Genomic DNA, 27032 nt, shown 5'->3' with positions numbered 1-27032 from the left:
GGTAGGTAATGTTCATGCGACGATTCTGCAAATTAACTTTATTTGTGTTGTGTTATGTTAGGTATTTTTTTCTAAAACCAAAGGTTTTTCGGCTAGAGGTATCAAGGTTTTGAAGAGGCGTTTTCTCACCCAATGGGCTGAGGGTTCAAATGTTGTAGTGGACAAAATATGTAGCCTAAGAGTAGGATTTAGAGATTTTTCTAAAATATATTATTTTATTTAATATTTTGAACATAGCCATTTAAATAATTATACAATGATTGTATTATATTGGATAAAAAGAGATACTAAAGGTTCTGACTCGATTCCGGATAAAGCCGTTCTTGAGACCCTGAACCGGAACTGGTTTTATATATTCCGGTTCTAATAGTTCCGGTCCGGTTTTCCGGTTTTAAATCTCATCCCTACTACGAATAACAATTAAGTTGATATATGAAACAAACATTTTAAATAATAACTAAATCAACGTATCTAATTGTATTTCTACGTTATCATACTCTTACATGCTTCATAATTCTTTTATTGGAATTCAAATTAAATAAAAAGCTAATATTAACCAAGATGCAAAAAGGACAATCCTTGGTTCTTATGGAAGTCATGGAAACTTAATTAAAGCATTTTCATTTTGATCTTAAAAAACTTGTTTTTCAATTACCAACACTTACAGCTTTTGCTTTTGTTGAGTAAAAGTGACCAACATCATCACTTTCCTGTATAAAAGATAATACACATACTACCTACTTAGAGTCTATATTTTAGGAAATTATTTTTTTTCCTCTAGCTCAACCCAAATTAAATTTTATGTCTAATTGTACATAATAGTGTTAGTCTTTGAATTAATAGCATAAAAATATTGTAATAACTTTTGATAATTAATAATGATAAACCAAACAACAATACCCAAAACAATAGATATTCGTATTTTTTTAACCGATTCACATTTTCTAACCCATCATTTTATAAAACATGGCCATTGTTTATTCATTTAATTTAACTATATTTTCCATTTACCATTATATAATGAAATTAAAAGGGTCTTAAGTTAAAAATAGTATTTTATTCACTTGATAATTTATATGTATTAATTGTTATTTTCGTTACATAACCAACTATATTATGCATAATAAGTTTTTTATCTAAATATTTTTTGATCCATTACACGTATAATTTTTCTTTAATCAAAAGATAATAAATTGTTTTTTTTATGTGGATCATACAATCTTACAATCTTCTTAAACAATTGAAAGTTAGAAAAAAAAAAAAGAATTGTGAATCATATAAATAAAATCAAGCACAACAATTTGGATACTAAGCAAATTACAAATTCATAACCTGACAAAAAATTTATAAAATATTTCCCAGAGATTATGAGTTATAACAAACAATATACATACAGATCTATAAACTCAAAGTTCAAAAATATCAAAAAATTCAATAAATAATAAACAATAAAAAATAATAATAATGCAAAATGCAAACATCTTCGTTTTTTATTCAAATCCCATTTTGGTGTTTCTCATATCGCATCTCAAGAGGGAAATAAATTTACAAAAAACTATAACTATAAAATATAGACAAATTTCAATAACGTGCAAAAAGAAAGATACATATATAACAACATGGATATGCAACAACGGTAATTAGAAATCAGAATGATCGGGAGTGTAATAGAAAAACAAAATCAAAAGGTGTTTTGTTAAAAAGTTACCAACTCCAATGGCCTGAACACATGGAAAATAAGTCAATTATCTTTGAAACCTGAGTTGAATAAACATACGTATATGTACGGAAGAGGATGAATACAACTTATGGGACAATCTGTCTTACTTAAAGAATCTCATTTCCCTGAAAAAAATCACAAAACAGTACATTCGTATCTTCATAGACAAATATCAAAATAAAAAAATAGGAATAATCAAACAAACTGAGTTCTTGATACTGGTTTGAACCTGCAAAATACAACTAAACTTGTATCATGAGACACACATACATACACACACAAGACAAATACCATAATAAAGTCACAAAAATATCTGTCCAAAATCGAAAGATTCCAGCAAAATACAAATAACTTTTATTGGGAGCGAGAGGTAGATCAGATAATTTTAGATCTGGGAAGAAAGTTACAGACTAAGATATCGAGCTCAAAACATTAGGGTTTACCAAGGAGAGTAATCAAGAAGATCCATGGGCTCGCTGAAATAAATGGTGGCTCAATGGTTAACTGCACACATACATAGAAAAAGCTAAATAACAACCAGAAATAAACTATTTATGGAACTTTTCAAAACATAAACACGCCTCGATGGTGATGGTGGTGTAGACGGTGGTGTGTGGTGGTCAAGGTCGACAGATAGGAAGATAGAAGGAGGAGAGTGGTGGTGGTGGTTGCGTTAACTGGAGACAGGAATGAGGGGCGGCTGCATTCAATATAGGGTTTGTGGAGAGAAATCTGTTAGAGAGAGAAAAAGAGATAAACAAATTCAACTTTTAATTGGATATGAGGAGTATGTGGGAAACTGGGGATGTTGATCAATAAATACAGTATATTTCAAAAAGCTTACTCAAAGTGTGCCAATTTATATCATTCAAAAAAATTCAAAAGATTTTGAATCGAGCTTTTAAGCGCCCAATTACCGAGCCAATATTTCAGTACTTCCATCTACAACTATGCACAAAATATTTGTACTAAAACTATGCACAAAATATTTGTACTAATTGTTGTGAAATTTGTACCTCTTAAGTTTAAGACATTAGGCTTACTTTGTTGTACATCGAGTTTAAAAGGTTGTATTTAAGACATTAGATATGTATGCTTTATATAATAGTATAAGTATATACTATTATATAATATATATGTTACTTATTATAAGTATATACTATTATATAATATATATGTTACTTATTATGCAAATTTAGTCAAATGTTGAATTTTAAGAGGTACAAAGATTTATGCAATATGTACAATAATTTTATGCATCAAAATCTTATGCAGTCAAATAAAAGAAAAAGTCAGACCGGCCTTTGAATTGGTATTCCACATGAATCGGTCAGCCTTTGAATTGGTATTCCACATGAATCAGTCAACACCAACTGCCCTTTATATTAACATCTCCTCTCTTACTTCCTCTCTCAGTGTTAGGTCAGAACTCGCACGCGCACACCAGAAACCAATAACCACCATCGTCGGATCATTCACTCACCGTCATCCTCCTCTCACTGAAAAGTAGAAACCCTAACGAAAAACCCATTTGCCACTGCCATCCCCATTCACCGGTCACCACCATCACAACATCGCTTACCTGCATCGGAGGCCACCCTTCATCACTGTTATTGTGGATGTTTGACCGTTAGCTTCTCCTTCCCAACTCAACAAATCAGAAAATCGAGCAGGTAATACATTCTATACCTTTTCTTTACATCCATAAAACCTAGATCGAACGCTCCCGCTACCACCACTTTCATCACCTTCAAATTAGTCACTACAATTGGTTGTGATCTTCTACTTATGCTTTCTTATTTATGTTTTCTTCTCCATTTGTAGGTTTCAATTTGTGTGCAATATACTTGATTGGATATCAGAATGATGGATGTAACTTTGAAAGGATACCTATGACTATAATCGTTTCATATTTCATCTTTGTTTCCATGCTTTTTATTTGATTTTGGCTAGTTTGACCTTTTTTGGAAAAAAAATAACCGGTGAAATTAGTTTATCCTAATTTCATATATGTCTTCTATTATGTGTAATGATGTCTAATTAGTTTACCATTTGATGCCAATATTAACCACAACAAGATAGGGCTCGGGATTTTATAGCTAATAACTATGAGGTAAAACTTATTCACATAATTTTCTCTTACAGGTGGGAGAGGAACAGGCAGTAAGAATAGAGAGAGAAAGGGATGTTGACGATTGGTTTGTTGCTGCAAGGTCTCAAATTTTTATGAGCAAAAAATAAAAGGTTAGCTAGTTTTTTTGTTCTTGATTCTTATGTTGGATTGGCTTGGATATTCTAACAGTTACATGAAAGGATTTGTAGGTGTCTTATTCTAACAAAATTTGGGTTTTAAGTTTTTTCTTTATCTTTGATTGCAGCATACATATAGTATATATATTAGAGTAAGGGCTGCCTTTTCTTTTCATTTTCCCTTAATATAGCATTTCTAAAGAGCTTTTTTTTTTTGCCTAGATTTAGAGACCGTGAAAGATGAGAAGATAAACCCACAAAGGAGTTGTTTGATTTTTTATATGATGATTAAAGAATTGGTTGCTTCTTTTTTACCTGGTACTTATAAATGCATATTTTGTTAAAAAATATTTTTTTTTTTCATTCAAAAATGTGAAACATTGAGGCGTTACATGATGTTATACGATTTGATTTTCCGATTAATATAATCAGGTTACCCTCTTAACAAAAATATGGAAGGATTTCTCAAAGATATGGTTAACACCTTCCGTCATTGCCAAGGTAATGTATGCCATGTTTCTGTTTTCTTAGTTATATATGAGCTATGCTTCTTATTTTAATTCTATGAGTTGTTTATCTTTCTAACAGTGAGCAAAAAGTTATCAGATTGGCCATTAGTATATGAAAATCGAGTGTTCATACATTTTTTTAATTATTTTTTATTTTTTGATTTTGTTATGATAAATGAAATTATGATGGTGTTGACCACTGGCAGTCAAAGAGTGTGATGATTTATATGTTATTATTTCACCAAGCCAAAGTGAAAGGAAAGGCTGTTTAGATGCTATGTTTTTATCCTTGGTTCGTAAATTACTGTTTACTTAGAAGCAACTTTCTTAAATATTAGAGATTTTTGGATGGCATAGGTTAATTTTCTTATACCAACAATTTCATGGTAGAGGTTTTTGTAAGGATATTCATATATTTGATCGACTATTCAATTATGGTTTTCGATTGCAGTAATGGTGGATGCTATGAAAAGGTAGCAAAGTTAGATGTTGAAAGTTAGTTAAAGGATTGTGGTGGTATGGTTCACTTAGGGCATATCGTATATGGAGTTGAGAATAACTATTTGGATGCTTGCGGGTGTGTCAAAGATCAAAACAAATTCGGATTAGCCTATGTCAATAGCGATGTAAAGGTATCGTGGAGTTTATCTTTTTGTTAGCTAATTAAAATGATGAACATGTTGATTAGTTGATAAGCAAATAAAATCCAATATCTGTCAGTTTCTCCAATTTCATATGTCATGTGTTCTTTCTCTTCTTTCTGATTTCACTTCTTACTCTACATCCATAGCGACTGCATGTGACATTCAAACTCAACGTGGTGATCTGGTGTTTTATTTAGACAAAGCACAATCTCCATTGTCCCGTTGTCTATAGGATTCACCCTCTTTCTATATGTATTTTGTCCCTTTCATATTATCACATGTTCCTCTAATTTCTATCCCCTTTAGTAATATTTTTAATGCTTCTAGAGATGGAATAAAAAAAAATAATGCATTATTGATGGAACTACTTGTACTGTAAATCTGTATTATATTGTGTCACAACTACACCCATTTCCAAGTATTTTGGAGATTAAGTTTAAAATTAAGTTTGTTTTGAAAAGTTGACTTATTATGATTATTTTATTATTTTTTTATTTAATTTAATTTGGCAAATACGTAAGAATACTCCACGTCAACTACGTAATTGAATTGAATTCATTGTGTCCCTTAATTGTGATTAAAAACATTAAATGATGATTTTAAGTTGTCATCAATTCAATTAAATTATTTTTGTAACTTGTATCTTAGAGTATACGGAGCGGGCAACGCCACCGGGCGTTATGCTTATGTGGCAAGCCCTTAACGGCGCCATGGCGGCAGGAACACCGCCCCAGCTAGCCGTTATCGGGTATTATGCCATCGGGTGTGATGGTGATAACGGGACGAAACGCGTGTTATTCCTCTGCTTTTTTTCTGATTTGCTTCTTCTCAACGCCGTTTCATATAAAAAACACCATTTCCTTTTGATATTTATAGATATGTTATTGACAGAATAAGATGATGTGGCACCCATAACGTGGGTATGGGCGTTACCCATACCCACCGGCCTTAATCAATTAATAAAAGTAAAAGATATTGAAATTAAGTCTGCAAACAATGAAGTATAATTAAAATATATATGTTTTTTTAACAAATATCAAGAAAGCATAACAAATATTAAAAAAAAAAAAATAGACATACATCCACACCCACTTTTAGCCCTCTCTATTGGCAATGCCAAAACTCAAAAGAAAATTTTGCATATAATCACCTCTCATCTCTCTACTCTTTTTTGTCGAAATAAATTATTCGCCGCCTGACGTTTTGTGGGCAAACGGATATATATATATATATATATATATATATATATATATATATATATATATATATGACTTGTAAATTATGACTTGACTTTACATGTGATAAAAAAATGATAAGTTTTATACCAAATAAAAGAAATACATGTGCTTGTGCTGAGATTGATAAATTGGTAAAGAGATGTTATATATTTTTATGGTTAGCCTTCTATAAATCAATGAATAAATCATTTCTCCCAAGAATATTTTCTAGGTGCAAAGATCATATGTGTCATCCAAGGACATTATTGGTAATAACTGTGGGAGATAATGGAAACTTGAGTCATGTTAAGTTTTTTTTTTTTTTCAGTTATATATATATATATATATATATATATATATATATATATATATATATATATATATATATATATATATCATTTTAGTTTCATACCACATGACCCTTACCAGTCAAAAAGTTAAAAGAAAAGCATTTATTCATGTGTTGCTATAATGGAAGCTCATTTCCCATTTTCTCCTTTTGTTTGATAATTGGTTGTTATAATGTCTTATAATCATCTACCATCATTTTACTTTAACGTATTTTTAATTGATGAGCAAGTTGCAACTTGCAAGTGATTGCTACCCATGTCGGATTGTAGGGAAAGTATCGACAACTCGAATTCATTTAAATAAGAAGAGAGCCCTTTTGAGCAAACATATTTTGTGTTTGGATTGTAATGGGACTCATAGCACCGTGGTCCGTGGGTATTGTATTGGGTTCCGCTTCACCATGATATATATTGATCACGATATCATTATACAACAAGGTTACTTTATATGCATTCATAGTAATATCGTTACTTCGAGTGTTAAAAGATTAAAAATAATGGTAAACTATAACATATGATGCTTCATATAAGATGTTATTCACGGAACATTAACAAGATTTTAGACTAGACTGTGAGGGTTTGAATCTTGTATTTCTTGTATAAAATTCCATACCTCGGAACATTAACAAGATTTTAGACTAGACTGTGAGGGTTTGAATCTTGTATTTCTTGTATAAAATTTCATACCTCAAAACCACCGGGGCCTAAGCTTCCATCTCAGCGGCAAGAGTGCTAAGACTATTTGGAGTGGGTATATCCAGCCCGTTCACTGGAGACGCTACCCTCGCCAAACACCGCCCCTTGGCTTGTGCCAATAGGGGTTGCCAAGGCGAACATGCCTTTTTACCAACGAGAAGAAAGTGGGAAAAGATTATTGGGTGTGAGATTTTGACCAACTTTTAACTAAATTTCAACATTTTTTTGAAAAACATACATTTTTTATACAATTCAACCTTTTTTTATAAAATTCAAATTCTCAAACTTTCTTCCAACCACTATAAATACGCATTTAAACCTTCACATTTCAACATACACAATTCCCATTACATCTCGTAAAACCTTCACCATTCTATAAAAATGTTCATATGATCTTCTCGAGATTGCGTTATAAGCATCCATCAATGTGCGCGATGGGCTACAACAATCTATTTACTAGCGAGGAAGAGGGTATAGCACAACGTAAACTAAGAAGATATATCAAAAGACACGCACCAACGTCTTACGCGTGATTATTTTGTCGAGCATGCTATCTTTAAAGGATATTATTTCCAGAGGCGGTTCCAAATGCACAAACTTTTTTTATGCGTATTATCGAAGACGTTACGAGAAGTCTATATATATCCAACAAACTTCGGATACGAGATATACTAGAAGATAAAGGAAACGTTATATGTAACATCCGGATCATTTGAGGTACTTTAGTTTAAAGTATTTATATATTTATATTTTTTGGATTTTGGGCAGCACCACATCGTGGTGGAGGCTCGCCATGACGTCGCAGTAGCTTATGGGTCGCGTGGATTTAATGAACCACCACGACGTGGCAATATGTGCCACGATGGGGTGGCCGTTGTTGGAGAAAACGCTAAAGTTTAAGGGTTTGAACCCTATTTAAACAACCTTAACCTCTTGTAGCCTCCGTCCCATCAGCCTCTATCCCTCATAATCATCCATTGCAAACCCTAGACCTCTTGTGTGAGTTTTTTTTAGCCTAAAGTGTGTGTTTTAGTGCTTGTGAAGAAAGAAGGTGGTGGTAGATCGTCTTAGGAGTCCAAAGCAACGTAGATCCAGAAGTTTGTCTTCCTCAAACATCTCCAGGAGGTATAAAACCTTCATCTTGATGAGTAAATTGATAGATCTCTAGATTTTGTCCGCCCTTCTCTATGCCTTGTTGTTTTGCATGGTTTGATCTTATAATGTTTGTAACTTTATGAATCTCCAAACCTTTGGGAGTATTTGATCCTTTGGATCTATACTAGGATTGAGCTTTGAGACCATCCATGGATCTTGGTCTTTTTGCCCTATTTTTGACCTAATAAGAGTTCAAGACATGCATCAGACATGCATATCTGAAAAACATAGATTTTTATAATGAGAATGGTGTTATAAACTCTTATGGAGTTGTTGGTCAAGCGACCTTATAGATTAAGTGCTTATTGCTTAAGTCATGTGGTGTTTTGGACCTCAAAGTTGAGATTTATGCACCTTGGAGGGCTCTAAGTGATAAAGTTGGAAACTTTATCCATCTAGTCCCTAAAATGGATATGAGTTGGAGAATTTATGGAATCAAAGAAAACAACTTAATTCGTTAAGTTGTTGAATACCCGGTGGCCACACGTGGCAAAGGCCACCACGACGTGGCGGTTAGGCTAGTCATGACTATTTTTTCGTATCAACACCACGATGTGGTCAAGGATGACCACGATGTAGCGATCAGTCTGTTGCTTTTGGCTTTGACTAGGGTTTGACCAATTTTGGACAACGGGTATTTTGGGCTTGTTGATATTAAATTTAAGTTGGGCTATGATTTGATTAATAGGTGTCGGGGTAGAGCCGGTATTCGGAGCAGAAAGCTATTCAACTTTTGTTCAGACTAAGAGATGAGTTTTCATCAATGTGCTTGTGGGTCAAAGGCACCAATATCGAGCCACTAGATTGTGTATCATGGTTATAGGATAGTATTATGCTAGTATATGACTGATTAGTAGATCTATATGATATATGTATTTGTTGGTTATGTGCTTATGTTTGTCTATTACATATGTCGACATATTGTGGTTGGATCGAGGCGGTCCTGCTTTGTGTTGAAGGTCAATACACCCAGGGCAGTCCAGATAGGTTGTAGGCCCTACGAGGCAGTTCGGTCAGGCTGAAGGCCCGTAGAGCGTTCCAGATAGGCTGTAGGCCCTGCGAGGCGGTCCAATCAGGTGCTGCGAGGCGGTCCAATCAGGCTGAAGGCTCATATTTGCATGCTTTGATTGTTATGTTGTGTGATGGTACTTTGTAGGAAACTCATTAAGCTTTGGCTTACAGTTTTAGCTTATTATTTCAGGTACTTCATAGGATCGTGGGAAAGTAAAGGCCTGATCGCACACATCTTCCTATTTTCATGATATTGATTTTTAGGACACTCTGATACGACTTTACTTTTGATACAATGGTTCCTTTTTATAAACAATTATGGATAATGGCTTTTTTTTGAAAATTTTAAATTTTTATGATTTTTTGAGTGTTACATTATATGTGACTATGATGGGAATCAAGTCATCCTCGACACACAATTGTTAGTATATGGCGGTCCAGAATTACACAAATAATGGGGATACTTTACCATTTTGTTATCCATTCCAATCTTCACCGTCATTTGACCGATTATCTTCAGACGATTGACAATCTTGATCTTAATATGTATCCCGAAGATGAATTGGTCTACTATTTTTTGGAGGAATACCCTTTGCTTTAGTTATGTTTTTTTTATGTAGTAAGTCATGTTTTTATGTTTTAAGTCATATATTAAGTCATGTTTTAAGTCTAATATTAAGTGATGTTTTGTAACTCAAGTATTTTAATATTAAAATATTTGTGTTTTAATTATTACCTTTTAAAAAAATAAAACAAAATTAATAATGATTTAAAAAAATAATGTGGCATGCTAAGAGACAACATACGTTTTCTAGGTGTAGTTGTGAGTCAAACATAGTGTTAAGGCTATCTATTGTAAATATGGATATTATTTGTGAACTTCTTTTGTATTTATATTTAGGGAAAACGAACTTTGGTAATATAGTTATCATTTTGTATATATTTAGTATTTATTATTTTTTTTATTGGAAAACAAGTCATTTAACTTGTTATTTTGTATACATTCAGTCATTATAAAAGACTACTATAGGTTCAGTTCTCATTTTGTACACATTTCGTGAGTGTTTGAAGAAAAACGAGAGTTAATTTCGTGTGTCCCTTCTCAAAAGGAAGAATCGTTTGTATAATAAACGAGAGAAGAGTTTCATTAAGGTTGGGTCGTCATGAGTTGCTTTGGAAGCAAGTCAGGGTAATACGGTTTTTAATGAGGATTTAGGGTTACCAAAACTAACGAGTTTCGTTGATTTTACCATAATCACCCTCAAGAATCTAGATTTCCCAAAACTAACGAGTTTCGTTAGTTTTACCATAATCACCCTCAGCCAGGGGCTCTGCCCCTTGGACCCCGCTAGGGGCGCTGCCCCTAGACCCCGCCAAAGGGGCGCCGCCCCTTTGGAAACCCCGGACCCCCGACTTGTCGTCGAATCGGCTTCTAATTCGATCTTATATATGTGTGCATTCCGCACAAACCCGTACATATATTAGAGTACAAATTATGAAACCCCTTAACTGTCATGTTAGTTCAAGTTACATAAAAATGACATGGTGACACTAAAATCACCAACAATCCTCTCCCATTTTAGTGTAACCCTTGAACAAACATAACCTTATAAAAACAAACCAAACTAGTACATAACGAAAATATCGAAAACGATTGAATTTCCACTTAGTATCATACATTTGCAAATAATCGAGAATCAGGGTGTTCTAAGAATTGAACCAATCAACCCATTTGAATACCAGAAAGTAAAATGCATACTAGTTCATTGAATGTCTAGCAATATACAACTTGACATTATTATAAAGCCGTGTGTCCGAATCCTCTCATGATCGTATCAAGGTTAAGTCCACAACCTCTTGAAATGCGGCTACACTTCACAATCACGTAGGTAACTCCTTTTCATGTATCTGCACATACATTTATCAAATGAATTATTAAGAAGTTAAACTTTGTCACACCCCTAAACCAGGATGGCGGAAACGTCTGGGAGTGGATGACTTTCATGAACAGTATCACAACATAATGTACAATAGTGATCAAAGCAAACACAACCGTCATAAATATAATTGAAATTGTTACATTGTTACCATGTATTGTATGTTTCAAACCAATTACATTATGATGACAAAAATGAATAATATGACGCCGTAACGTCCCATCCTCAAAAGCCTTGTGGTTACCTGTTTAATGGTTTCATGAGAATACAAGTAGTTTTGAAAAGTGTCAACAATTAAGTTGGTGAGTTCATAAGAATTTTGTATGTGAAAAATCTGTAACTTTTTCCTTGTAAAATGATAGTGTACGTTGCCAGAAAAATCCAATATTTTCTTAAAAATGAATTGTAGTCTTAAAAACCCTAAGACCAAAAAATGTATGAGTATTTCTATACTTAAAATAGTATTTTGTAGTTTCATCCTTATATAAAACCATTTGAACGCATGTTACCCCCGTAAACTAAATGTATTGTTGAGTTATAAACTCAATGTTTGACTTGCCATTACAACAATACTTCGGTTTTAGCCCTTTGCTAGTTTTGGCCCTTTTTACGTCACCAAACGGTAAAAATTGAGTTATAAACTTGGTAAAATTTATTTTTACATTTTTGTGGAGATCAAGTCAAACTAACCTTATATGTTTAAAACAACATATTTTAGGTCAAATCTTACAAAAATGGTACCATAACCTAGTCATGACCATTTTTTCTAGAAAACCCTACTTTTACATAAAAATGGTGGGTTTTTAGGTTTTCTTTTTGTAAAACCAAATCCTTGGTATTTTTAACTAGTTTCATAACATATGTCCAAAATAACATACTTTGATTTGTATCCCACAAAAATGATGTAATAACTTGGTTAAAACCATTTTTGCTAGAAAAGTCATATTATATGCATAAAAACCATTGTTTTTATAGTTTTGTTTTTGTGACTTTTTCTCAATAACATATAGCATGTTTATACTCATTTTTCATAGATTTGCATTTTAAACAACATACCACACATAAATGTTCACAATACTAGGTAATAACATTATTTCATGTAAATAATATTTTTACACAACTTGAAGACAAAGCATGTATAACAACTTGTGTTATTATACAAGTTTATTTGTATCCCCCCCCCCAAAAAAAAAAAAAAAAAACTTGGATAAAAACGAAAATGAGGAGTATGAACTCACATTGAGTGTGTTTCTTGGTGGATAAAGAGGTGAATATGAAGGTTTTCAAGCTAAGAACACTTGAAGACACTTGAAGAACACTTGAAGATCGAATTATCCTATGGATATTAACACATGTTAATGTGTGTAATTGTAACAAAACTAATATATGAGTTGACTTTATTAAAATAATAATTCTTTAATAAAGTGTGTCATCACCATATGAGACAAAAATTGTCTCTTTAATTTTTATAAAAGAATGGGTAAACTTTTATAAAAGTTTGTGATTTTTATAAAAAAAGCATGGTAAAAATGATATATATTTACTTAATTTGAATAATTTAAATTCAAATTATTATCATAAAAAATAATAGCACATTACATGAGAGTTAGGATAAATCCTAATTTTTTTCGTGTTTAAGCTTGGTATAGAATTTGTCGCATCTGGTGATGAATTCACAAAAAATTTATATATGTAACCTTTGTTATGAATGTGTCATGTAGTATAAGGTTTATGAACTCCACTACATTGTGTTTTGAATATTATTTATACCCAAATAATATATAATTGAATTATCGAATTGTTACGTTATTAACCCTAATTAGGGTTTATATTCGATAATTGGCAACCATCGATGTACTTTGTATTATAACTTGCCAATAGTAGATTATAAACATTAGGGAATATCACATTTCTCCTAAAATTCTAACATGAGTTGAGTTGACCTGGTTGACTTTTGTTGACTTTGTTTGACCAAAATTGACGGTTGTCACAAACTTCAACCTGGCTGACTTGCAGAATCGAACACATACCTAGGATGAATACTTCATGTGTTCCAATCTATAAGTATGAGATTTCCACATTGAATTCAACTCCTAACATTATATTATAAGGGAATTGGGTATCTCATCATTATATAATTAAATGGACTTTAATCTCATCCCTATTATAGACTTGTGCACTAAGTCTCTTGTCATACCTTTAGTCAAGTGATCTGCCAAATTTTGTTGCGATTTCACAAACTCAACCGAAATCACACCATTCATGATTAATTCTCTAATCATACTATGTCTAACAGCTAGGTGTCTAGACTTGCCATTATAAACCTGACTACATGCCTTAGCTAAAGCGGTTGCACCATCACAAAGGATATAAATATGTGTTATCGGTTTAGACCACAAAGGAATCTCATAGACTAAATTCTTTAGCCACTCTGCTTCTTTACCAGTAGTTGCTAACGCAACAAACTTAGATTCCATTGTTGAGTTTGTAATGTAAGATTGCTTATTGCAAGCCCAATAAATGGCACCTCCCCCAAGCAAGAATACCCAACCAGAAGTTGAGGAACGGTCCTCCATGTTGGTTATCCAACTTGCATCTGAATGACCTTCTAAAACCGAAGGACTTCCCAAGTAACTCAAACCATAATCCATGGTTCCCTTGAGATACTTAAACACTCTATTTACTACTTGCCAATGTTGAGCACTAGGATTACTAGTGTACCTGCTCAACTTACCCACATCAAAAGCAATATCAGGTCTGGTACTTGTCATGACATACATCAAGCCACCAATAGCCTTAGAGTATTCTAATTGTGAAATGGGAACACCATTATTTGGCATTAGCTTCACACTTGGATCCATAGGAGTACTCACAGGAGAACAATCGGTAAAATTAAACCGCTCGAGAATTTTCTTAATATAATGACTTTGAGTCATTACCAAGCCTTTGTTCATCTTTTTAATTCTTATTACAAGAGTTACATCAGCCTCTCCTAAATCTTTAATGGAAAACTTAGATGATAATAATTTATTTGTTTCATCTACTTGATTTTGGTCGGTACAAAAAATAAACACCCTAAAAAAGTTTAGATTCTTCCCTAAATCTTTGGTATGTCAGTTTTGACCATTTTCCGGCATATGAGTTTTTTTTTTTCTTTTTAAATGGATCTTAAAATTTGAAGACGAGCTTGTAGCCATCAAAGAGGAGGTTTCATGTCTCAACCACGTTGAATCGCAAAATAGTTAAACCCTAAAATGATTAGGATTTTGTCACGAGGACTAAGGTCACACATCACAAACTTCTATTATTTAATTCATTAATCACTAATAAATTAACAAATTGGATCCCCAATAAACTATCATGTCAATAATTACTTAAATTTGTCATTATGTGTCACCCAAAATGACTCTGCTATCAATAGTAATATTACCAACTGTTATGAATGTGGACACTATTTTCAACAATTGAAATCATTATGTCTAATGTATTTTCTTCACATGATTTAATATAGTTAGTATTGCTATTGAATTAAGTTTGTATTGATATTAAAGAGTTGATATTGTATTATAATAATTACTAATATCAAAAGTTCAATGTTATTACCAAAACCAAAACAAGTAACACATAATACCACCGCCTAGACGAACCACATATGAAAACACATTTTTAATGATTGTCCCACGTATGATATACATGAGCAAAACTCGAAGAAACCTATTATAAAGACTGAACGTGTATAAAAACAATAATAACTTAATTTGCAAAAAAAAAAAAAACATTAATAACTAAACGTATACAAATTTATATTTTAATCTGGAGTAGTCGGTTATAAAAACTTAATGTATATAAAAACAATAAAATCAAAGGCTTATTTAAAAAATAATAATAATAACTTAATATATACAAATAAAAATTATATTACCCTTTTTGTCGTTTTTCTTTGTCTTTTATATCATTAAGTAGATAATTGTTACATTTAATAAAAAAATTAATTTTTTTTTCTGAACAACAAACTAGTCTAGTTTTAAATTACCACTACCTATATCTCTAACGATATTTGAACCCATAACCCCTCAATTGAAATAGTCACTTTTTGCTACTATTGCCAAACCATTTTAATTAAACTTTTAGGTGTTGTTTGTTTTTTTGAAGCAAAAACTCATGAATTCTGCGGACCATCTCTACAACTCTCTGCAACAGAAGAGGTGGATCAAACGACTGCAGACTGTAATAAGAAGCACACTTGTTTTTTAACATCTGCATGCTGCTGCATATATTAAAAAAATAAAATAAACTGATTTTATGTACCGAAAATAGTTTTTTAATACCGAAAATTTAATAATGTATAACATTTCAGCAAGATTTTATGACATTTCAGCAAAAAACAATGATATTTCAGCAAAAAATTATCATTATTCAATATAAATTTTTTTTAGCAAGAATAAACAAAAAAAGAAGGTGAAACAAAAATTCAACAAGATTTTAGTAACATATAATCAAGATTCATCAAGATTTCAGCAAGAAAAAAAAGATGTTAGAAGAGGTAATACAAGTGTATCCCAAATAGAACACGTGCATAAGCAAAGATGTATCTACCATACAAGAAGGTAGGTCCTAGGACCTACCTAAAATTTGAATTTCATTTATAATATATATATCACAAAAATTAAGAACTACCTTAGAAAAAATAAATGACGTACATTGAGTTTGTTTTTCTAAAAAATGTCTTAAAAACCATTTTAAAGGGGGCAAAAAATAAGTTATATGAGACATTTATGCTGTTAAATATATAGGGTTAAATATAATATATAGTTTTTATCAAACAATAAGGTATCAATGCACTAATAATCAACTAATTTTTCATTAAATCGTTCGGTTTTTTCAATTATATTTCAGTCGTTTTTTTTAAAAATTTTAATTGGTGGTGGCTGATCAGTTTTTTCAGTTATATTTCATTAAATCGTACACGACCCGACCCGACCCCTCACAAGTGTTGTTGATTTTTTTATCGGTTTCACTTAATTTGGGAACCACGTTATATTTTGTTATAGATTTGCCACTGTGCATAAGTTTTTTACTTTGAAGAATTATAAAAAACAAACAAGTGCAAGATGAAAAGTACTGCAAGTGTGTTGCATCGGGCAACAATAAAATGTCTGAACAAGTTTTAAAAAAAATAAAATAAAAATAAATAAATAATAAAAATAAAATAACAAACAACACCTTATATAGGATAAATGGTGATGGAGAAAGAGAACAGCGACCATGGCGGGAATTAGATTATGATGGCGGGAAAACCCTCCACGACCCATGTAAAAGTTTCTCTTTTGCAATTTCGTCATCCACTCCGTTAAACGCTCCGCTATATCTCGGACTCTCGGTATATCATCTGATTGACTTCGATTGCGTAGTCTTATAGTATAGCGTTCTCTCCCTTCAAATGGGCAAACGAAAGAAATCCGCGGTTCATGAAGAAAACATAGAAGAAGATGAACAAAATCAAGAAAATCTCGGTGAATCTTCATCCTCTTCGAATGATAAGAGCTTGTACGAGGTATCTTACCTGATCTTAGACTCGAATGCTTGAAAAAACTGCGTAACTGATTATATTTCGAGAAAGCGAAACTGTGACACTATGCTCTTTGATTTAGGGCATTTTTCCAAATTTTCATTTCCTATTAGATTAGGGCTCTTATGAGATACACCCCGCGCATGAGATTTACCAAAAAGGGTACTATTTGTCGATTGTTTGAACTTCATTGTTCTTGGCTAAACCCTAGTTTTCTTTAGATTCATATCCTTTTTTATTTACTCTTACTGTTCCGTTCGTTGCTGAATCTTTTCGAATGAAGAACTGTACTATAACATTTTGAACCGATCGTCTACCCCCCTAAAAGGGACTTGCTGATTGTATACGTGAATCGAAGTGCATAGTAGATGATTAAACTAGGGTTGAAGATCCTCATAATCATCTAGCTAAGCAAACTTTATAAAACTATGTGCTGTGTAGATTCTTGGGGTGGAAAGGACAGCATCCCAACAGGAAATAAAGAAGGCATATCATAAGCTGGCATTACGTCTACACCCTGACAAGAATCCTAATGACGAGGTAAAAAATCAATCTTTTGTTTTACCATTTAATCCTCTAATAAACTCTTGTGTTATCATAACATGTTCTTAATCTCCTCCCATTCATATGCAGGATGCCAAAGAGAAATTTCAACAACTGCAGAAAGTTATATCAATACTCGGTGATGAAGAAAAACGAGCACTTTATGATCAAACTGGCTGTGTTGATGATGCTGTAAGTTCTTAACATTTTTTTAACTGAAACTAATGTTATATCACATTTTTTGAGTTGCACTTATGGGTTTTTTTTTTTTTTTTTTTCACTAAACAGGAACTTGCTGGTGATGTGGTTCAAAACTTGAAGGACTTCTTCCGATCTATGTACAAAAAGGTTTTCTTCATTAAACTTTAGAATATATGAACAAATTAAAATCCTTACTATACTCTTAGGTACTAAAGTGGAAAATACAAATGCTTTGTAGGTTACAGAAGCTGATATTGAAGAGTTTGAATCGAATTACAGAGGATCTGATTCTGAGAAAAATGATTTGATTGATCTTTACAAGAAGTACAAAGGTCATATGAACAGGTATAACCTTTTTCTTTATCATATGCTCTACGAGCTTAATTTTCTAAACCTCTTTAATCTGTCACAGGCTATTCTGCTCCATGCTATGCTCAGATCCTAAACTTGATTCACATCGATTCAAAGATATTTTAGATGAAGCAATTTCCTCTGGTAAGATTTATAATTCTTTTATGTACTTTTTTTTTTTCATAAATGGAAAAAAAGAAACCCCATTTTTGTTACTTTTTCATAACAAGACTTGATGTTGACTTGTAGGAGACCTGAAGTCGACCAAAGCTTACCAGAAATGGGCTAAGCAAGTCTCTGAAACAAAACCACCTACAGATCCATTGAGTCGAAGGGGGAAGTGAGTCATTTGTTTCTTTCATTTTTAAAATAATATTATTTTTTGGGATTATGGTTTTGATAAATGAAAGTGATATGATGATGTTTGACTATTGACAGGTCAAAGAAAGAATCGGATGATTTGTATGCTATAATTTCACAGAGGCAAAGTGAGAGGAAAGGGCGTTTGGATGCTATGTTTTCGTCTCTGGTTGGTAAGTATGGTGGAGGGGGAGAGTCTTCAGAGCCTACTGAAGAAGAGTTTGAAGCTGCAAGGGTAAAACTGGAAAAACGCAAGGGTTCTAAGAAATCTAAGAAATCTAAGTAATTGTGATCTAATTTAGAGTTTAGTACACAACTCTTATTTTATCTTGTCAAAAAACTTCCTGTGTCTCTTGTCTGGTTCTGTTGTTAATCCTCTTTTATATTGCTATGGATAATATTAGGTATTATAAATATAAATTACAAAACAAACTACTTTCATTTTGTTCTTTAATGCTAGTAAGAAGACTATGCGTTAACTTCCATATTCAAATTTAGTACCTTGCACAACATAATTATGTTAGACTAAGTCAAGACATGAGAAGTCTATGTTTAAAAAGTGATTGATTTTAATATCTGATGCAATACGTTTTATAACATGATAGCCAGTAAGATGCAATTTATTAATAAAAGTTCTTTAAAGATTAAAGAAATTAAACGGAGGGAAATCTATGTGCATTCGTTTTCAATATGTTTATCCTAAATTTAAGATGATTTAAAAAAAGAGATAATCAAAATATGCATGTATTTAGATATTCACAAAAATAACAACATAATCGGTTTTTGAGTATTTGCATCAATAACCATCATTTCTATTGTAATTAGATATTTTCCCATGAATATTCTCCTCTTTAATCAACTATAAGTAAGAATATTGCAATGAGGATTGGGCCAAAGCCATTAGCCCACATGTAACAAAATAATTACATTAATAAAATATAATAATAATAACTCCTACACTCTCATTGATTTGACCACATATAATTATTTTTAATTAATTTTTTTCCATATGATTTGTTTTATTTTATTAATTTTCACATAATATTTAAATATAATAATTGCAATAAATGTAATAATAAATGCATATAATTTCATTAATTGACTTAATTTTAATTTTAAAAATTTTAAATTAAAGTTTCATTAGTTTCCTATGTTTATTTATCTAAATTATTTGTTTAATTTAAAAGAAAAACAAACAATTTAATTTTAATAATTCAATATTTTTCTATTTTTTTTTTTAAAATTCAAATTTCTCCAATATTTAGAATTTCATATTTTTTCCTCTAAAATAAAACCCATGTAATACATGAGTCTTACACCTAGTTTCAATAATATATGATATGTGTTTTTTTCTTTGGTTGCGCCAATTACTTTTAGAAATGCGCTAACTATAAAATTTAAAAAGTCTAATACAATTGAACTTTTACAAAGTGTCATCCATGATATCGTATGTCCATGCTAGCCTTACTGCATATAGTAATCAATGATAAATAAAACCACAATTATGACAGAATGAAAAAATCATGTTCATTTGTCACGAAAATTAAAATTAAGTATCCTTTCATAGAATGTGATTCCTTTCTTCTAGATTTTCATTTCATGAGGAATGGTATTTATTTTTGTTTCATGGAATATATGTAATAACTATAAATTACTTTTATTTATTTATTCAATAATAATTTTTAGAAAATTTAAAATTTCATGTAAATAAAAAATAAAATAAAAATATATAGTATCATAACTATATTTTTTGATTGACTAAACTGCACAAATGGTCCTTGTGGTTTGCTGAAAATTGCAACTTTGGTCCAAAAAGCTTTGGACTAGCACCACAGGTCCAAAGTTTTCATTTTGTTGCGAGTTTGGTCCGATTTTAAACTTTTTTGAAATGACGATTTTACCATTGTTTTTGCTTTTTCAGTTTATTTATTTATTTAAATATTTGTATGATTAAAAAAATAAAAAACACCTCTCTCTCCCTCTCTCTCTCTCTCTCTCTCTCTCTCTCTCTCTCTCTCTCTCTCTCTCTCTCTCTCTCTCTCTCTCTCTCTCTCTCTCTCTCTCCAATAGAGAAGTTCAAAAAATTTGTTCCATTTTTTGCTCTCTTGGATTTGTAATTACTTCGTGTTAATAATACAGAAGAAAAGGGAAGTACCAAATGTCATCAAATCATAAAAGCTTTGTAGGTGAAAACCATTCAAGAAATCTTTCAAACAAAACATGGAAATTTTTCGTTTTTTCTGAAACACACACACTCCAAAATTATGTATTTGTTCTTCAACACACAAATGAACCCATATTTTGAATAAAACCAAGACAAGATTTTTGATTTTGAAAAAAAAAACTATAAATGATTACTCATGAACACATACTCCATGAGCACCTCCAAATCCATGATCCCAACTGTCGGTCGATGCGTGTTTGGTATCCCCATCAATGGAAGAACAAGCTTCACATACTTCCCATAAATCTTCGCTATCATCAGAAAACGCCGTCATCGTCGGTGATTCAGAACTCCACGATGGCAACGTACATCAGTGAAGATTTGGATGTCTCCTTCGTCTCTCTCCTTCGATTTTGAACATAAGATGAGGACATGGTTGCAGATCTGTAATGAGGGAAACAGATCTGCAACATCCCATTTTGAAGAGAGTAATTAAATAATAAATTAGGAGCCCCGGGAAGTAATTATTATTATTATTTTATATTATTAGGGCTCAGAAATTAAATAATAATTAGTGGGGTGTTGGTCTCGGGAAAACCAAATGGCAAGAATTGAATCTCCGGGGGTTAAAGTGTAAGTTCGTTACTTAATTTGTAAAGATTTTCATAAGTCAAGGGCTGATTGGTAACATTTTGGACTTGAATTGTAAGGATTTTCAGGAGGAGGGGTTAAATGGTAACTTATGGATCTTAATTGAGAATAAGTTGTGAAGGAGGGGTTGTTTTGTAACTATTGGACTTTTTTATGAAACGGAATTATGGATCAGGGGTTTAAAGGGTAAATTTTGGATCGAAATTGAAAGAAAAGGGTGAAGGAGGGACCAAAGGTGTTGTTATGGAATGAAGTTTGAAGGGATCGGGTATATGAACCCGTCACCTTCACAAACCCTAAACCTAACCCCCATATTGCAGTCGTCATCTCTTTCTTTCATCTCTCGGCCGCCACCACTTCGCTCCTTCCTGTTCCGATCAACCCAAGGTCGCCGGTGGACCGTTGCTGCCGGTGGAGACGTCCCTTGCCGCTATCTCTCTACCGACGACGACAATCGTGGCGGAAGCTGCTGCCGTTCGTGGTTGGGAAGACCGGACCTCCTTCTCCGGTTGTATGCTGGTGCTCCGTCGCACGCCTCCTCGCTGAAAGAGCGTCGCCGCTGCATTTCTCGGTTGCTGCTGCTGCCCGGTTCCGTTGAAGATAAGATGTCGCCGTTTCCGTTGCTGCTGTTCTAGGTGGAGAATAACCGCCGCCATCCCGTGTTCTTCTTCTCCTCTCTTCTCCGTTCGCTTTCTTCATCACTACCGTGGGCTGCCGCCGCCGCCATGCGGCTGCCTTGCCGTGACTGAGTGACCGCCGACCATTTCACGCCACCAGGTGGGTGGCTACGTTCATCGAGCGTGTTTTGTCGAAGTGCTGCCACTGTTGATTGTTCTAGACTCGTTATTGTTGGTCGGAGATGTAAAGGGACCACCATGGCCGCCAGCCATGGTGGCTGCCACCATCCAACCACCGCCTGCCGCCACAAGACTGGTCGAGTGTGTGTGTGTGTGTTATCGTGAGTGTGCGTTTATTTGAATATCGGGTGTATTATTGTAATAAATCTGAATAGTAAATAAAACCCGGTAGGCATTCTAGACTCATACTGAGGACTCGGGAGCATTCCAGATACGAGCTGAGGGACCGATAGACATTCCAGACTCGTACTGAGGGCTCGGTGACATTCCAAATACGAGCTGAGGGCCCGGTAGGTATTCCAGACTCGTACTGAGGGCTCGGTGGCAATCCAGATGTGAGCTGAGGGCCCGATAGGCATTCCAGACTCACACTGTGGGCCCAGGGGTATTCCAGTCTGTAAAGCTGTGGACCCGTTACGTGCTGTTCAGTTTGTTATGTTATGATATTGCTGACATGGTTATGTGGACTGTATGTGTATCGGTATTTTTGGGGGTAACTCACTAAGCTTTCGGGCTTACAGTTTCAGTTTATTGTTTCAGGTACATCAGGGGATCGTGGCAAGGCAAAGGCGTGATCGTACAACTCCTCACTTTTTTTGACTTTGTTTCTGGGATACTCTGATATGATACATTTTGAAAACAAGTTTGTAATAGTTAATGGATTTAAATGTTTTTAAAAGTTTAAATTGGCTTGAATTTTTCGGGTGTTACAAGATCTAGGTGGGTATTGCAGATCTGTAAGGAGGGAGGCAGATCTAGGGTTTGCTGAGGAAGATCGTGGCGTCATTGTTCATGAAATTGAAACTTCCGATCTCCTCACCCCTTAATTTGGTTTTGCTGATAAAACACGTAGGTGACATAGATGGAGTCGAACAGTTTTGCTTTTGGGTTATGCTAATTTCTTGAGAAATCTGGTTTTGTTGAACAAAACCCCAATTTATGTGGGTTCATTCCACCATGGTCGATTTCTTGATAATTTTGGCAAAAAAAAAATCCAGATTTCTTGAATATATTTTTTTAACCGGATGGTTTTATGGGAGATACTACTGGAGGTAGAAGGTATGTGGGGGAGGGGGGGATGTGGGAGATGACGGGCTATAGATTTCATCGTTGCAATTGAAGGTGATGGTGGTGTTCCACTGGTTTAGTGTTCTTTGGGGTTGAGAGAGAAAGAGAGAGAGGTATTTTTTATTTTTTTAATCATACAAATATTTAAATAAATAAATAAATTGAAAAAGCAAAAATAAGGGTAAAATCGTCATTTCAAAAAAGTTTAAAGTAAATCGGACTAAACTCGCAACAAAATGAAAACTTTGGACCTGTGGTGCTAGTCCAAAGCTTTTTGGACCAAAGTGACAATTTTCAGCAAACCACAGGGACCATTTGTGCAGTTTAGTCTTTTTTTTTTTAAAAAAAAGTTATGCAAAATCAAAGAAAACTTACAAAACAAAAAGAAAAAGATACCTTAAAATCAAAAAGACAAAACTGCACAAATGATCCCTGTGGTTTGTCGAAAACTGCCACTTTGGTCCAAAAAGGTTTGGACTAGCACCAGAGGTCCAAACTTTTCATTTTTTTGCAAGTTTGGTCCAACTTGCTATGAACTTTTTCATAATGACGATTTTGCCCTTACTTTTTTCTTTTTCATTTTTTTATTATTTAAAGATTCTTCAGAAGAAAAAAGAAAAAAGAAAATTTGCCTTTTCTATTTAATTTGTATAATTTTTGTAACATAAAAAATAGAAAATGAAAATGCAAAATCTCTCTCTCTCTCTCTCTCTCTCTCTCTCTATCTCTCTCACTCCGCTCCCAAAAATTTACCCATCTAGCTTATCTTCTTCCTCCCACTCTTGCTCTCGATACCATTCAATACTACTAATCGCCCACCATTGCCACCTGCTTGACGTAAAACTCTGCTTAATAACCTTCATTCTCGTTTTCGCCAACCCGTTGCCTCCTCTTCCACTGTTTTGAACCACCATTGATGGAACCCTAGCCGTCGTGCATCCGGTCTGAACAGAGAGGAGGGAGGAGAGCTGAGAGGAGATGAAATCAATTTTTGAAATCACTTCGAATGGTGCACCAGATCTACAATGCTATTGCAGGCGTCGTCTTCAATGCATCTGGGTTTAAACGGTTCGACTTTGATGATATTATTCCCCAACCTAAACCTAAGTGTGTGTGTGCGTGTGTGTTTCCATTCCCAGATCTAACTCTGTCATCGTCAACTTACAAAATATCTGAAGTCGACGATCATCAAACCACCTCCATTAATTTTGTATGCGTCTCCTTGTTTCCTTCTTCAAACTCGATTGCAAGTCTGACCCTTATTCTTATTTTTTTTTGTTCGATCATAGGCGTCACTTCTCCATTCAATCACAATCCCTCATTCTTCATCCTGCATCTTTCTTAATATGTTTTTTGAGCTGCAATTTGATCAGAAGATAAATGAAAGAACAAGGCAGACAGGGATGATGGGTTCTCGATGATGGTGAGTTTTCATGGTGGCTCGATTTTTCTAGGCAAAATTAGTGATTGTTGGTGGTTTGGCAATGTTTATAGTGGTGACCGAAGGATCTGCTTCGCTAGAGAAGGGAGGGGAGTAATGGGCGTTCTTCATGTTCTTAAAGGTGGATTTGTGTTTATGTGTTTAGTTGTGAAACGAGAGAGAGAGAGAGAGAGAGAGAGAGAGAGAGAGAGAGAGAGAGAGAGAGAGAGAGAGAGAGAGAGAGAGTGTGTGTTTGCATTTTTAATTTTTTTTTTATTTCTATTATAAAAAAATTATAAAAATAAAATAGAAAATCAAAATTTATTTTTAATTTTTTCCTTTAATAAAAAAATTAAATAATAAAAAAAACTGCAAAAGAAAAAATAATAAGGGCAAAATGGTCATTAAGAAAAAGTTCATAGCAAATTGGACCAAACTCGCAATAAAATGAAAAGTTTGAACCTCTGGTGCTAGTCCAAACCTTTTTGGACCAAAGTGGCAATTTTCAGCTAACTACAGGGTCCATTTGTGCAGTTTTGTCAATTTCAAATATATGTTTATAATCCGGTGAACAAATTCAAATTAAAATATATTTTGACTGAAATATTGATATCTAACAAAAGAAAAATTATAACAAATAGGAAGATTCTAAATGATTTTCTTTTTGTTATCTATCTCCTAAATTTATAAAGAAGGAAAATAGTTACATTAAGATATTAAATGGAAAGAATATAATTATAAATTTGTGAGTATAGTTTTATTTTCATTTTGTTTCAAACTCCATGACAATATGATTGCGCTTACTTGAGCTCCACTGTCGTAACGTGCAAACTGCAAAGAAGCCTGAAAGATGAGTTCCACCGCCCCTTCCGACCTCCGCTGTCACCCACTCATTGCCGTTGTGCTGTCACCTTCATTCACACTCTAATTATTGTAATCTTCTCATGTATAAATAACTTCTCAGTTTTCCTCATCATCATCACTCAAATTCAATTGTAATTTGTAATCGCTACAGAAAATTAACTTTTTGTTGTAATTTAATCATTCGAATGGCGCAGGTTGGCCCTACCACTTCCACTGCCGTCAAGGTCTTCCTAGTCGCCTTCTTCATCGCAGCTCTGGCCTCGTCCGTTTCAGCGCAGGACGTTGCAATGTCGCCGGCTCCATCTCCCGCTGCAGGCGCCGCCTCCTCCCTACCGATCCCCGGCATCCTGGCTGGATTCGCTTTCATCCTCTCCGCCCTAACACAGTTAAGGAACTGAGATCTGATCCTCTTCGTTTCTATTATGTATGTGCGATTTCAGATTATGAATTATGAATTTATGATTATTTTGTTAATGTGAGTTTATTCTTTGTTCATCATCTATCAAAGGCAAATCTGATTCTTCAATCGTTCCATCCTCACAGAAGCACTTTCTTTTTTGTTTGATTCCATTATCATGCATTGTTTACGAAGAAACAGAAACAACACAAATAAAACAAAACCTAAACACCGATTCTTGAAAGAATACATAAAACTGGCGATGCTCTATATATCATCATCTAGTTATACCAGGAGTTGCTCTCCAACTATTCTTCAAAATTATGTTATAACCCGAAGAGACATATTTAATACAGTAAATAATATGACAAGTTAACAAAAGGATTGCAAGGGTTAACATGCACACAATATAATTCTGTTTTTTTTTTATCGCGTAAGCATAAAAATGGATATATACAAGAAAGATCAATGACAGTTAGAAATCATATGGTGGTTTCAGAACTGTAAAGTGTCGAGGATAACCCATACGCTTCCATTGGTCCAAATACCCTCCACATAAATAATCTACTGCAAACTTACACTCGAGACATTTAAAGATCATTTTATATTGTAATCCCCCACAACACATACTACATTGACCATCCGACGCAATAGCTTGAGCAAATGAGAGAGGGTGTGGGTGACTATCAGTGTTAAGAATGCCTCCAAACTTTACATTTACAAATCGATGAATAGCTCTCTTACGGCTGATATAGGTATCAGTCTCACACGTAAGTATTAATGGAGCACAAGCGGTATGCACAGATTGAACACAATCTTGACAATGATAGAAAGATGCATGAGGGTTCAAATCTTCCTCACAAATTTCACAAAAATATTCACTCTTATGGTCCTGGATTGGGAGGTAACTTAGATGCATGGGGTGCTTGTCATGTTTGTGTGTGATTGTCTCCGGTGATAACAAAGCACATTCAGGATGTATATAAATATTATTACATACTTTGCAACTGAATGAAGGCTGATGTGTTAAAGAATAAGATTCATTATCAGGATAACGATGACCAGGACCCTGAGTAAATTTTTTGAGACACATATGAC

The 27032-nt window shown here is 33.6% G+C and overlaps 1 protein-coding gene and 1 pseudogene across 1 annotated transcript; one reads left to right on the top strand and one right to left on the bottom strand.

Annotated features, from left to right (window-relative positions):
- Positions 1-11433: 11433 nt before the first annotated feature.
- Positions 11434-14425, bottom strand: LOC145130783 (secreted RxLR effector protein 161 pseudogene; annotated as a pseudogene).
- A 2320-nt stretch (positions 14426-16745) lies between these two features.
- On the top strand, positions 16746-18967 carry LOC145128434 (chaperone protein dnaJ 6-like). The gene is made up of 8 exons (XM_079063229.1): positions 16746-17043; positions 17500-17598; positions 17692-17793; positions 17890-17949; positions 18041-18147; positions 18215-18297; positions 18403-18493; positions 18592-18967. Exons 1-8 carry the CDS (start codon positions 16930-16932, stop codon positions 18797-18799), a joined length of 864 nt encoding a protein of 287 aa, XP_078919355.1. The 5' UTR covers positions 16746-16929; the 3' UTR covers positions 18800-18967.
- The last annotated feature ends 8065 nt before the right edge of the window (positions 18968-27032 follow it).

The sequence above is a fragment of the Lactuca virosa genome, chromosome 8, assembly GCF_052849685.1.
Source record: "Lactuca virosa cultivar CGN04683 chromosome 8, Lactuca_virosa_CGN04683_v6, whole genome shotgun sequence".
Classification (NCBI taxonomy): Eukaryota; Viridiplantae; Streptophyta; class Magnoliopsida; order Asterales; family Asteraceae; genus Lactuca; species Lactuca virosa.
The sequence above is the reverse complement of the archived record's forward strand: the minus strand, read 5'-3'. Positions and strand labels throughout refer to the sequence as shown.

Bases quoted from the DNA above. Each gene is read 5' to 3' on its own strand.
- LOC145128434 (XM_079063229.1), top strand. From the start codon at position 16,930: ATGGGCAAACGAAAGAAATCCGCGGTTCATGAAGAAAACATAGAAGAA. The intron at 18,148-18,214 runs GTATAACCTTTT...AATCTGTCACAG, and splicing joins TACAAAGGTCATATGAACAG to GCTATTCTGCTCCATGCTAT. The intron at 18,494-18,591 runs GTGAGTCATTTG...GACTATTGACAG, and splicing joins CCATTGAGTCGAAGGGGGAA to GTCAAAGAAAGAATCGGATG.